The sequence below is a fragment of the Ranitomeya imitator genome, chromosome 3 (assembly GCF_032444005.1).
Source record: "Ranitomeya imitator isolate aRanImi1 chromosome 3, aRanImi1.pri, whole genome shotgun sequence".
NCBI classification, from domain to species: Eukaryota; Metazoa; Chordata; class Amphibia; order Anura; family Dendrobatidae; genus Ranitomeya; species Ranitomeya imitator.
The window spans coordinates 318731858-318745835 of NC_091284.1; the positions used below are offsets into that span (position 1 = coordinate 318731858).

The 13978-nt window shown below is 42.3% G+C and overlaps 1 protein-coding gene across 1 annotated transcript in view; it reads right to left on the reverse strand.

The window, feature by feature from the left end:
• Positions 1-307: 307 nt before the first annotated feature.
• LOC138671620 (probable E3 ubiquitin-protein ligase makorin-1) overlaps positions 308-13978 on the reverse strand; it is a 77105-nt gene continuing 63434 nt past the window's right edge. Inside the window, exon 9 of the mRNA XM_069759797.1 lies at positions 308-658. Coding sequence (XP_069615898.1) covers positions 491-658 — 168 coding nt within the window. The 3' untranslated portion in view covers positions 308-490. The remainder of the gene's footprint in view (positions 659-13978) is intronic.

The following is a 13978-nucleotide window of genomic DNA, read 5'->3' on the forward strand; positions in this document are numbered from 1 at the left end:
CATACATAGATCCTGTATCATTTTGGATAGTACACTTTTCAGCTAAGTCATACACTTGTCAAAGCCTCAAACTTCCATCAAGAGTCTAAAAATGGGTTACATACCACAAGCATGGCAGCCCCTATACACTAGTACTTGGTGGCAAAGAGTTCCAAGAAATACAAACATGGTCAATGTTGAAACAGAAGCAAGCAAAATACACAAAACTCTTTATTCTAATATTTTTATACAATTCTAAAAAAAATTTTTATATATAAATATAAACAGGTTTTTCAAAACATTCAGAATATGGAATTGCCTCAAAGAACCAATGGGCTATTTTAAAGGCCTGCTAGACAAGCACTGCCAGTTAACCCCAGACATGTGCACAATATCCATTTGCAACACACAATTTAGAAAAAACACTGGTGAGGGGAAAAACAAACAAAAACAACTTCTTGCATGGTGGACTAAAGGTGTTATCCAGCCCATTAAATCACTTCATCGAATGTCATTCAGAATCACTACAGTCTCCAAACAAGATTTCAACTTCTTCAGGACAACTAAAGCCATGCTCAAAGCAATCTTCAATGATAGCAAGGGTTAGAGCACACTGCAGAAAGTCGTCTTCATCTTCACTGAAGTCTTCTTCACATATTCCCACCAGCTGAGAATAGGACTGTAAAAGTTTGAAATACAGAATTTTAAAGTGTGGTCTAGCATAATCACTTATTTTTCCATATGAACCAGAAATCAATATATCTGTCCATGGGCTGTATTTGATATTGTTATTCAATCTTATATACTTCAAAAGCTAACAACCCCTGGACAGCTGTAGCACTGCTTTTGAGATAAGGGGGCATATTATGGGGGAGGGCAAGGAAGCAAAAAAAAAAAAAAAAAAGCGCACTCTAAGTTGTCCATTACTTGGACAAGTTCTTCTCATACCCCTCGCTTGGCCAACATAAAATAAAACCTATACTAGTCTCCCATGCTGGAACCATTTCTGCAGTGTCTGTATTCACTCACTTGGGGCACACGTGCTGCTGTGACACACAACGCCAGTTCCCAATAAGCGGTGGTGTCAATGTTGCAGCCTCCTGCCGAATTGAGCAGCAAGAGGAAGTCAAATCAGCTGCAACCTATACTTTCACTTAATGTTAGATTTGTGGAAGGCGGGGACAGTGACACCAGCGCTGATTGGGTGCCGGCATCAAGTCATACAGCCGCATGGGGGCCCTGGGAATGGGAGTGGAGTACAAGCTTTATTATTTTATGGGGGCCAAACATTTTGATCAAGAAAGGGTTGTCCTAGTAGTGAACAACCCCTTTGGGGGAACGTACCCTGAAGCATCCACGTCTCTCACAGTCAGTAACTGCTGCGGGTTGGATGCTGCGTACCAGTGGCGTAACTACCGCAGTCGCAGCGGTCGCCACTGCGACGGGGCCCGGCAGGTCAGGGGCCCGCCGCCCGGCAGGTCAGAGGCACCGGCCGACACCATGTTGCAGTGCAGGAGATCCCTCCCGCACGGCAATAGTCCGAGGCGAATCTAGGGGGGGGGCAGAGCGCAGCGTCTCCCCCGGCAGCTGCATTCTGCCGCCCCCCGCACTGGGAGTCGGCTGTTCTCTGCGCCGACTGTCAAGCTGACAACCGGCACAGAGAAGCTGCAGAGCGCCGACTCCCAATGTGAGCAGAGGTGGAGGGGAGCCCCTGCAGAGTGGCTTCGGCAGGCAGGGAGAAATCCCTGCAGCGCCGCTGCCCAGCGATCTGTCTTCCTGCTTCCTCTCACACAGACGCACCGCTGGATGGCGTCAGAGGAAGGCGATGAGATGCTGTGGCAGAGCGTGAGGAGAGGTGTGTGTGTGTGTGTGTGTGTGTGTGTGTGTGTGTGTGTGTGTGTGTGTGTGTGTAGAAGGAGGAGAGGGCAAGGATGGGGATGGTGGTGGAATGGGCGAGGATGGGGATGGTGGTGGAGGAGGAAATGGAAGTGGTGGAATGGGCAAGGATGGGGATGGTGGTGGAGGAGAAAATGATGGAAGTGGTGGAATGGGCAAGGATGGGGATGGTGGTGGAGGAGGAAGAAATGATGGAAGTGGTGGAATGGGCAAGGATGGAGGTGGAGGAGGAAATGATGGAAGTGGTGGAATGGGCAAGGATGGGGATGGTGGTGGGGGAGGAAATGATGGAAGTGGTGGAATGGGCAAGGATGGGGATGGTGGTGGAGGAGGAAATGATGGAAGTGGTGGAATAGGCAAGGAGGCGTATCTAGGGCAGTGGCGTATCTAGGGGGGGGGGGCAGCCGGGGCATGTAGGGAATTAATTAATAGGGAATTAATTAATAGGGAAAATGTGAATTTGGGTGGAAAATATTTTGGCATGGTGGGGGGGCCCCCCATTTGAAAGTTCGCACCGGGGCCCATAACTTTGTAGTTACGCCACTGCTGCGTACTATGAGTGCACTGACATCTGCGGTTTCCTTGTGGAGACGGACATGCAGCGCGTCTTTCCAGACCACAGCATGTCAATTTATCTTGCTGAGGCGTGAGTCTTTGCAAGATAAATATCACCCGTTAACTAGTTAACTGGCAGCATGTGGAGGAGTGGGCTTTTGAAAATCACGAGTCGAGGTTTCTAGAGATGCAGAAAAAAAAACAGTTTCTTTTAGCAGTTTTCATAAAATCTAAGCAATACAGTGAAGAATCAAGACCCTAGTCACTGATTTAAACTACCCTCATTTAGCAACATAATACTTAGTAAAATAGATTCATTTGAAATTAAATTAACAAATCTGTCACTATTTTGGTGTTCCCTGACAAATTAGGGATTTGTGTGAGTTAAGAATGTTCTCTTCAAGAGGCACCATTGGGGTGAATAAACTTTTTTTGCTCATAGTTCAGCAATAGTATACAGTAGTTTGTCATCTTGATATACATTATAAATAGCATGATACATTGCAAATCAATACTTTACTGGGAGGTGAAGCAATTCCATTAGCAATTGCTGCATTTTATGATCACCATGCAATTATAAAAACAGAACGTAACAAATCCCAAGGGTTTTCAGTTCTTTCTGCCTTCTTGTAGATCCATCACATAGGTTATAATATAAGCAAGGCTATATTGGTGGGGTTCGTTTACAATTAAATATACAGTACAGACCAAAAGTTTGGACACCTAATTTAAAGATTTTTCAGCAACACTCGATTCGTCCGCCTTGCTCATGCATAGCGAAACTCGTAGAATCAACAGGCAGCCCTGGCTAACCAGCCTGACCAAAGAACTGAGATGGGCTTCCAGGGTCGCTGAATTGAGATGGAAGAGATCTCGTTCTGCTGAGCACTTCACTGCATATAAGCAGTCCCTCGCCAGCTTCAAGTCCACGCGCACTGCCGCAAAACAAACTTCTCATCTCTCATATCCTCCCTGACTTACAACCCTAAACAGCTCTTCAAAACACTTTCAATTCTCTACTCCGTCCCCGAGCATCTTCTCCCTCCCCTCTCATTTCTGCTGAAGAATTTCCTTTCTTTAAGCAGAAGATCGATAACAGACAAAGCTTTGGCCCGCAGCCCCCAATGCCCCTCCTCTTGACTTGTCAGCCCTGTTCCAAAGCCAGCTTCTCGACCATGACAGCTTTCCATCCTTCTGTCAAGATCACATCTCACCACTTGCATGCTTGACTCGCTCCCGTCCCACCTCATCACTAACCTCGCAAAAGTCTTCATCCCAACCATAACACAACTCTTCAACCTCTCACATACAAACTGATGCGTGTTTGAAGAATGAGGTGAAAACACAATCACACCTATCCTCCAAAAACCCTCCCTCGACCCATCCTCTGTGTCCAGCTATCACCCGATATCCCTTCTCCTTTATGCCTCAAAACTACTGGAACAGCATGTCCATCTTGAACTGTCCTCCCATCTCTCCTCCTGCTCCCTCTTTGACTGGTTACAATCTGGCTTCCGACCAGATCACTCAACTGAAACGGCCCTAACTAAAGTGACCAATGACCTAACCGCCAAGAGCAATCAACACTACTCTGTCCTCCTCCTCCTGGACCTGTCTTCTGCCTTCAACGCTGTGGACCACTCCCTACTGTTACAGATTCTCATCTCTTGGCATTACAGACTTGGCCCTATCCTGGATCTCATCATATCTAACAGACCGGACATTCAATGTCTCCTCCCACACCACCTCCTCATCTCGCCTACTGTCGGTGTTCCCCAAGGCTCAGTTCTAAGACCCCTACTCTTCTCCATCTACACCTTTGGCCTGGAAAATAGCAGTCCAAATATTAACTATAAACCGTACATATGGAGATCAAAAAAAGTGAAAATATATATATATATATATATATATATATATATATATATATATATATATATATATATATATATATATATATATATATATATATATGAAATAAAATATATATGCATAAATATCTATAAATCTATAGAGATAAATAATCATAGATCAAATAAAACAGAAGCATAATAAAGTATAAAATACCTTTATTAAATTTAATGGCAAGGGAGTGGCACTACAAAATTATGCCTGTACTTGGGAGACCAATACCAAATTTGTGCTTATTAAAAAACAATTCAATTTTTTATATGAATAATTTATATGTAAAAATATAACTATATATAAGTAGCACAAACAGAACGGACACAAACAAAAGGAAAAATAAATACAAAGAAAAAAATATATATCAGCAGAAAAAAAAAAAAAAATCAACCACTTGAACCATGATGCGTACAGCTGTGCATTCAGGGGCATATATGTATATGCAAAAAAACGACCAACACAATAGCAATCCAATAGTGCATATAACCGTGTATTCGGGGGCATATACAGTTAGGTCCATATATATTTGGACAGAGACAACATTTTTCTAATTTTGGTTATAGATATTACCACAATGAATTTTAAACAAAACAATTCAGATGCAGTTGAAGTTCAGACTTTCAGCTTTCATTTGAGGGTATCCACATTAAAATTGGATGAAGGGTTTAGGAGTTTCAGCTCCTTAACATGTGCCACCCTGTTTTTAAAAGGGACCAAAAGTAATTGGACAATTGACTCCAAGGCTATTTCATGGACAGGTGTGGGCAATCCCTTTGTTATGTAATTCTCAATTAAGCAGATAAAAGGCCTGGAGTTGATTTGAGTTGTGGTGCTTGCATTTGGAAGGTTTTGCTCTGAAGTAAACATGCGGTCAAAGGAGCTCTCTATGCAGGTGAAACAAGCCATCAGTAAGCTGAGAAAACAGAAAAAACCCATTCGAGAAATTGCTACGATATTAGGAGTGGCAAAATCTACAGTTTGGTACATCCTGAGAAAGAAAGAAAGCACTGGTGAACTCATCAATGCAAAAAGACCTGGGCGCCCACGGAAGACAACAGTGGTGGATGATCGCAGAATAATCTCCATGGTGAAGAGAAACCCTTTCACAACAGCCAACCAAGTGAACAACACTCTCCAGGAGGTAGGCGTATCAATATCCAAATCTACCATAAAGAGAAGACTGCATGAAAGTAAATACAGAGGGTTCACTGCACGGTGCAAGCCACTCATAAGCATCAAGAATAAAAAGGCTACACTGCACTTTGCTAACAAACATCTAAAAAAGCCAGCACAGTTCAGGAAGAACATTCTTTGGACAGATGAAACCAAGATCAACCTCTACCAGAATAATTGGAAGAGAAAAAATATGGTGAAGACGTGGTACAGCTCATGATCCAAAGGAAACCACATCATCTGTAAAACACAGCGGAAGCAGTGTGATGGCTTGGGCATGCATGGCTGCCAGTGGCACTGGGTCACTAGTGTTTATGATGTGACACAGGACAGAAGCAGCCAAATGAATTCTGAGGTTTTCAGAGCCATACTGTGTGCTCAGATCCAGCCAAATGCAGCAAAACTGATTGGTCGTCATTTCATACTACAGATGGACAATGACCCAAAACATAAAGCCAAAGCAACCCTGGAGTTTATTAAAGCAAAGAAGTGGAATATTCTTGAATGGCCAAGTCAGTCACCTGATCTCAACCCAATTGAGCATGCATTTCACTTGTTAAAGACTAAACTTCAGACAGAAAGGCCCACAAACAAACAGCAACTGAAAACCACCGCAGTGAAGGCCTGGCAGAGCATCAAAAAGGAGGAAACACTGCGTCTGGTGATGTCCATGAGTTCAAGACTTCAGGTAGTCATTGCCAACAAAGGGTTTTCAATCAAGTACTAAAAATGAACATTTTATTTAAAATTATTGAATCTGTCCAATTACTTTGGGTCCTTTTAAAAACAGGGTGGCACATGTTAAGGAGCTGAAACTCCTAAACCCTTCATCCAATTTTAATGTGGATACCCTCAAATGAAAGCTGAAGGTCTGAACTTCAACTGCATCTGAATCGTTTTAGTTAAAATTCATTGTGGTAATGTCTATAACCAAAATTAGAAAAATGTTGTCTCTGTCCAAATATATATATATGGACCTAACTGTATGTACAGTATGTGCGAAAAATAGCAAGCAAATAGTGCATGCAACAGTGCAATCAAAGATATAGATGACCATCTGCGGTAAAACAATATGTTCAAAGTCGCTAAAAAAGTAAAAAAAAAAAAAAGTATATATATATATATATATATATATATATATATATATATATATATATATATATATATATATATATATATATACATATACATATACATACACACACAGTGCCTACAAGTAGTATTCAACCCCCTGCAGATTTAGCAGGTTTACACATTTGGAATTAACTTGGCATTGTGACATTTGGACTGTAGATCAGCCTGGAAGTGTGAAATGCACTGCAGCAAAAAAGAATGTTATTTCTTTGTTTATTTTTTTTTTTAAATTGTGAAAAGTCTTTTCAGAGGGTCATTTATTATTCAACCCCTCAACCCACCAGAATTCTGTTTGGTTCCCCTAAAGTATTAAGAAGTAGTTCAGGCACAAAAAACAATGAGCTTCACATGTTTGGATTAATTATCTCTTTTTCCAGCCTTTTCTGACTATTTAAGACCCTCCCCAAACTTGTGAACAGCAATCATACATGGTCAACATGGGAAAGACAAAGGAGCATTCCAAGGCCATCAGAGACTAGATCGTGGAGGGTCACAAGGCTGGCAAGGGGTACAAAACCCTTTCCAAGGAGTTGGGCCTACCTGTCTCCACTGTTGGGAGCATCATCCGGAAGTGGAAGGCTTATGGAACTACTGTTAGCCTTCCACGGCCTGGACAGCCTTTGAAAGTTTCCTCCCATGCCGAGGCCAGGCTTGTCTGAAGAGTCAAGGCTAACTCAAGGACAACAAGGAAGGAGCTCCGGGAAGATCTCATGGCAGTGGGGACATTGGAACGGAGACCATTGCGGTGGAGTACGTTACTTATGGTATTGACTGAAACCAGACGAGACCGTAAGGTACCTTTACTTTCAAAGCGTCATGTCAAGGCTCGTCTACAGTTTGCTCATGATCACTTGGAGGACTCAGACTGACTGGTTCAAGGTTCTCTGGTCTGATGAGACCAAGATCGAGATCCTTGGTGCCAACCACACACGTGACCGTTTGGAGACTGGATGGCACTGCATACGACCCCAAGAATACCATCCCTACAGTCAAGCATGGTGGTGGCAGCATCATGCTGTGGGGCTGTTTCTCAGCCAAGGGGCCTGGCCATCTGGTCCACATCCATGGGAAGATGGATAGCACGGCCTACCTGGAGATTTTGGCCAAGAACCTCCGCTCCTCCATCAAGGATCTTAAGATGGGTCGTCATTTCATCTTGCAACAAGACAACGACCCAAAGCACACAGCAAAGAAAACCAAGGCCTGGTTCAAGAGGCAAAAAAATCAAGGTGTTGCAGTGGCCTAGTCAGTCTCCTGACCTTAACCCAATTGAAAACTTGTGGAAGGAGCTCAAGATTAAAGTCCACATGAGACACCCAAAGAACCTAGATAACTTGGAGAAGATCTGCATGGAGGCGTGGGCCAAGATAACTCCAGAGACCTGTGCCGGCCTGATCAGGTCTTATAAAAGACGATTATTAGCTGTAATTGCAAACAAAGGTTATTCCACAAAATATTAAACCTAAGGGTTGAATAATAATTGACCCACACTTTTATGTTTAAAATTTATAAAAATTTAACTGAGCAACAAAACTTTTTGGTTTGTAAGATTTATGCATCTGTTAATAAATCCTGCTCTTGTTTGAAGTTTGAAGGCTCTAACTTATTTGCATCTTATTAAACCTGCTAAATCTGCAGGGGGTTGAATACTACTTGTAGGCACTGTACATACACACTACAGCCCAAAAGTTTGGACACACCTCATTTAAAGATTTTTCTGTATTTTCATGACTATGAAAATTGTACATTCACAATTCTTCAAGGTAGCCACTTTTAGATTTGATGACTGCTTTGCACACTCTTGGAATTCTCTTGATGAGCTTCAAGAAGTGGTCACCGGGAATGGTTTTCACTTCACAGGTGTGCCCGGTCAGGTTTAATAAGTGGGATTTCTTGCCTTATAAATGGGGTTGGCACCATCAGTTGTGTTGAGCAGAAGTCTAGTGGATACACAGCTGATAGCCCTACTGAATAGACTGTTAGAATTTGTATTATGGCAAGAAAAAGCAGCTAAGTAAAGAAAAACGAGTGGCCATCATTACTTTAAGAAATGAAGGTCAGTCAGTCCGACAAATTGGGAAAAAACTTTGAAAGTGTCCCCAAGTGCAGTGGCAAAAACCATCAAGCGCTACAAAGAAACTTGCTCACATGAGGATCGCCCCAGAAAGGAAGACCAAGAGTCACCTCTGCTTCTGAGGATAAGTTTATGCAAGTCACCAGCCTCAGAAATCGCAGGTTAACAGCAGCTCAGATTAGAGACCAGGTCAATGCCACACAGAGTTCTAGCAGCAGACACATGTCTACAACAACTTTTAAGAGGAGACTTTGTGCAGCAGGCCTTCATGGTAAAATAGCTGCTAGCAAACCACTGCCAAGGACAGGCAACAAGCAGAAGAGACTTGTTTGGGCTAAAGAACACAAGGAATGGACATTAGACCAGAGGAAATCTGTGCTTTGGTCTGATGAGTCCAAATTTGAGATCTTTGGTTCCAACCACCGTGTCTTTGTGCGACACAGAAAATGTGAACACATGAACTCCACAGTGGGAACCAGGCATGTAAAGCATGTAGGAGGAGGTGTGATGGTGTGGGGATGCTTTGCTGGTGACACTGTTGGGGATTTATTCAAAATAGAAGGCATACTGAACCAGCATGGCTACCACAGCATCTTGCAGTGGCATGCTTATTCCATCCGGTTTGCGTTTAGTTGGACCATCATTTATTTTTCAACAGGACAATGACCCCAAACACACTTCCAGGCTGTGTAAGGGCTCTTTGACCAAGAAGGAGAGTGATGGGGTGCTGCGCCAGATGACCTGGCCTCCAGTCACCAGACCTAAACCCAATCGAGATGGTTTGGGGTGAGCTGGACCGCAGAGTGAAGGAAAAAGGGCCAACAAGTGCTAAGCATCTCTGGGAACTCCTTCAAGATTGTTGGAAGACCATTCCCGGTGACTACCTCTTGAAGCTCATCAAGAGAATGCCAAGAGTGTGCAAAGCAGTCATCAAAGCAAAAGGTGGCTACTTTGAAGAACCTAGAATATAAGACATATTTTCAGTTGTTTCACACTTTTTTGTTAAGTATATAATTCCACATGTGTTAATTCATAGTTTTGATGCTTTCAGTGTGAATGTGCAATTTTCATAGTCATGAAAATACAGAAAAATCTTTAAATGAGAAGGTGTGTCCAAACTTTTGAGATCTATATCTATAGATATCTATATCTATATCTATAGATATCTCTCTCTCTATCTCTCTCTCTATCTCTCTCTCTATCTCTCTCTCTATCTCTCTCTCTATCTCTCTCTCTATCTCTCTCTCTATCTCTCTCTCTATCTCTCTCTCTATCTCTCTCTCTATCTCTCTCTCTATCTCTCTCTCTATCTCTCTCTCTATCTCTATCTCTCTCTCTATCTCTCTCTCTATCTCTATCTCTCTCTCTATCTCTCTCTCTCTCTCTCTCTCTATATCTATATCTATCTATAATTTTTTTGCACTTGTGCACTTTTTTTGCAATTTTGCATATATTGTTTTACCGCACATGGTCATCTATATCTTTGATTGCACTGTTGCATGCACTATTTGCTTGCCATTTTTGCACATACATATATGTCCCCGAATACACAGTTATATGCACTATTGGATTGCTATTGTGTAGGTCGTTTTTTTGCATATACATATATGCCCTTGAATGCACAGCTGTACGCATCATGGTTCAAGTGATTGATTTTTTTCTGCTGATATATTTTTTTCTGTGTATTTTTTTCCTTTTGTTTGTGTCCTTTCTATTTGTGCTACTTATGTATAGATATATTTTTACATATAAATTACTCATAAAAAAAATGGTTTTTAATAAGCACAAATTTGGTATGTCTCCAAGTACATGCACAATTTTGTAGTGCCACTCCCTTACCATAAAATTTATTATAAAATATCAAAAATGGAATATATATATATATATATATATATATACATATACATACATACATACATACATACATACATACATACATACATACATACATACATACATATATATATACACACACACACACACACACAGGTCCTTCTCAAAAAATTAGCATATAGTGTTAAATTTCATTATTTACCATAATGTAATGATTACAATTAAACTTTCATATATTATAGATTCATTATCCACCAACTGAAATTTGTCAGGTCTTTTATTGTTTTAATACTGATGATTTTGGCATACAACTCCTGATAACCCAAAAAACCTGTCTCAATAAATTAGCATATCAAGAAAAGGTTCTCTAAACGACCTATTACCCTAATCTTCTGAATCAACTAATTAACTCTAAACACATGCAAAAGATACCTGAGGCTTTTATAAACTCCCTGCCTGGTTCATAAAGGTACCGTCACACTTAGCGACGCTGCAGCGATACCGACAACAATCCGGATCGCTGCAGCGTCGCTGTTTGGTCGCTGGAGAGCTGTCACACGGACCGCTCTCCAGCGACCAACGATGCCGGTAACCAGGGTACACATCGGGTAACTAAGCGCAGGGCCGCGCTTAGTAACCCGATGTTTACCCTGGTTACCATCCTAAAAGTAAAAAAAACCAAACACTACATACTTGCCTACAGCCGTCTGTCCTCCAGCGCTGTGCTCTGCACTCCTCCTGTACTGTCTGTGTGAGCACAGCGGCCGGAAAGCAGAGCGGTGACGTCACCGCTCTGCTTTCCGGCTGACCGACGCTCACAGCCAGTACAGGAGGAGAGCAGAGCACAGCGCTGGAGGACAGACAGCTGTAGGTAAGTATGTAGCGTTTGTTTTTTTACTTTTAGGATGGTAACCAGGGTAAACATCGGGTTACTAAGTGCGGCCCTGCGCTTAGTTACCCGATGTTTACCCTGGTTACCAGGGAAGACATCGCTGAATCGGTGTCACACACGCCGATTCAGCGATGTCTACGGGGAGTCCAGCGACGAAATAAAGTTCTGGACTTTCTTCCCCGACCAGCGACAGCACAGCAGGGGCCTGATCGCTGCTGCCTGTCACACTGGACGATATCGCTAGCGAGGACGCTGCAACGTCACGGATCGCTAGCGATATCGTCTAGTGTGACGGTACCTTTACTCAAAACCCCCATCATGGGTAAGACTAGCGACCTGACAGATGTCAAGAAGGCCATCATTGACACCCTCAAGCAAGAGGGTAAGACCCAGAAAGAAATTTCTCAACAAATAGGCTGTTCCCAGAGTGCTGTATCAAGGCACCTCAATGGTAAGTCTGTTGGAAGGAAACAATGTGGCAGAAAACGCTGTACAACGAGAAGAGGAGACCGGACCCTGAGGAAGATTGTGGAGAAGGACCGATTCCAGACCTTGGGGAACCTGAGGAAGCAGTGGACTGAGTCTGGTGTGGAAACATCCAGAGCCACCGTGCACAGGCGTGTGCAGGAAATGGGCTACAGGTGCCGCATTCCCCAGGTAAAGCCACTTTTGAACCATAAACAGCGGCAGAGGCGCCTGACCTGGGCTACAGAGAAGCAGCACTGGACTGTTGCTAAGTGGTCCCAAGTACTTTTTTCTGATGAAAGCAAATTTTGCATGTCATTCGGAAATCAAGGTGCCAGAGTCTGGAGGAAGACTGGGGAGAAGGAAATGCCAAAATGCCTGAAGTCCAGTTTCAAGTACCCACAGTCAGTGATGGTGTGGGGTGCCATGTCAGCTGCTGGTGTTGGTCCACTGTGTTTCATCAAGGGCAGGGCCAATGCAGCTAGCTATCAGGAGATTTTGGAGCACTTCATGCTTCCATCGGCTGAAATGCTTTATGGAGATGAAGATTTCATTTTTCAGCACGACCTGGCACCTGCTCACAGTGCCAAAACCACTGGTAAATGGTTTACTGACCATGGTATTACTGTGCTCAATTGGCCTGCCAACTCTCCTGACCTGAACCCCATAGAGAATCTGTGGGATATTGTGAAGAGAAAGTTGAGAGACGCAAGACCCAACACTCTGGATGAGCTTAAGGCCGCTATTGAAGCATCCTGGGCCTCCATAACATCTCAGCAGTGTCACAGGCTGATTGCCTCCATGCCACGCCGCATTGAAGCAGTCATTTCTGCCAAAGGGTTCCCGACCAAGTATTGAGTGCATAACTGAACATTATTATTTGATGTTTTTTTGTTTGTTATTAAAAAACACTTTTATTTGATTGGATGGGTGAAATATGCTAATTTATTGAGACAGGTTTTTTGGGTTATCAGGAGTTGTATGCCAAAATCATCAGTATTAAAACAATAAAAGACCTGACAAATTTCAGTTGGTGGATAATGAATCTATAATATATGAAAGTTTAATTGTAATCATTACATTATGGTAAATAATGAAATTTAACACTATATGCTAATTTTTTTAGAAGGACCTGTATATATGTACATGTACATATATATATATATATATATATATATATTTTTTTTTTTTTCTTTTTTTTCTTTTAAACACGCACATACAGTTGAGTCCATATATATTTGGACAGACATTTTTCTAATTTTGGTTATAGACATTACCACAATGAATTTTAAACAAAACAATTCAGATGCAGTTGAAGTTCAAACTTTCAGCTTTCATTTTTTCATTTGAGGGTATCCACATTAAAATTGAAGGGTTTAGGAGTTTCAGCTCCTTAACATGTGCCACCCTGTTTTTAAAGGGACCAAAAGTAATAGGACAGATTAAATAATTTGAAATAAAATGTTCATTTTTAGTACTTTATTGAAAACCCTTTGTTGGCAATGACTGCCTTGAACTCATGGACATCACCAGACGCTGTGTTTCCTCCTTTTTGATGCTCTGCCAGGCCTTCACTGCGGTGGTTTTCAGTTTGTTTGTTTGTGGGCCTTTCTGTCTGAAGTTTAGTCTTTAACAAGTGAAATACATGCTCAATTGGGTTGAGATCAGGTGACTGACTTGGCCATTCAAGAATATTCCACTTCCTTGCTTTAATAAAGTCCTGGGTTGCTTTGGCTTTATGTTTTGGGTCATTGTCCATCTGGTCGTCGTTTCATACTACAATCAGTTTGGCTGCATTTGGCTGGATCTGAGCACACAGTATGGCTCTGAATACCTCAGAGTTCATTCGGCTGCTTCTGTCCTGTGTCACATCATCAATAAATACTAGTGACCCAGTGCCACTGGCTGCCATGCATGCCTAAGCTATCACACTGCCTCCTCCGTGTTTTACAGATGTGGTATGCTTTGGATCATGAGCTGTACCACGCCTTCGCCATACTTTTCTCTTTCCATCATTCTGGTAGAGGTTGATCTTTTTTTTAGCAAAGTCCAGTCTAGCCTTTTTATTCTTGATG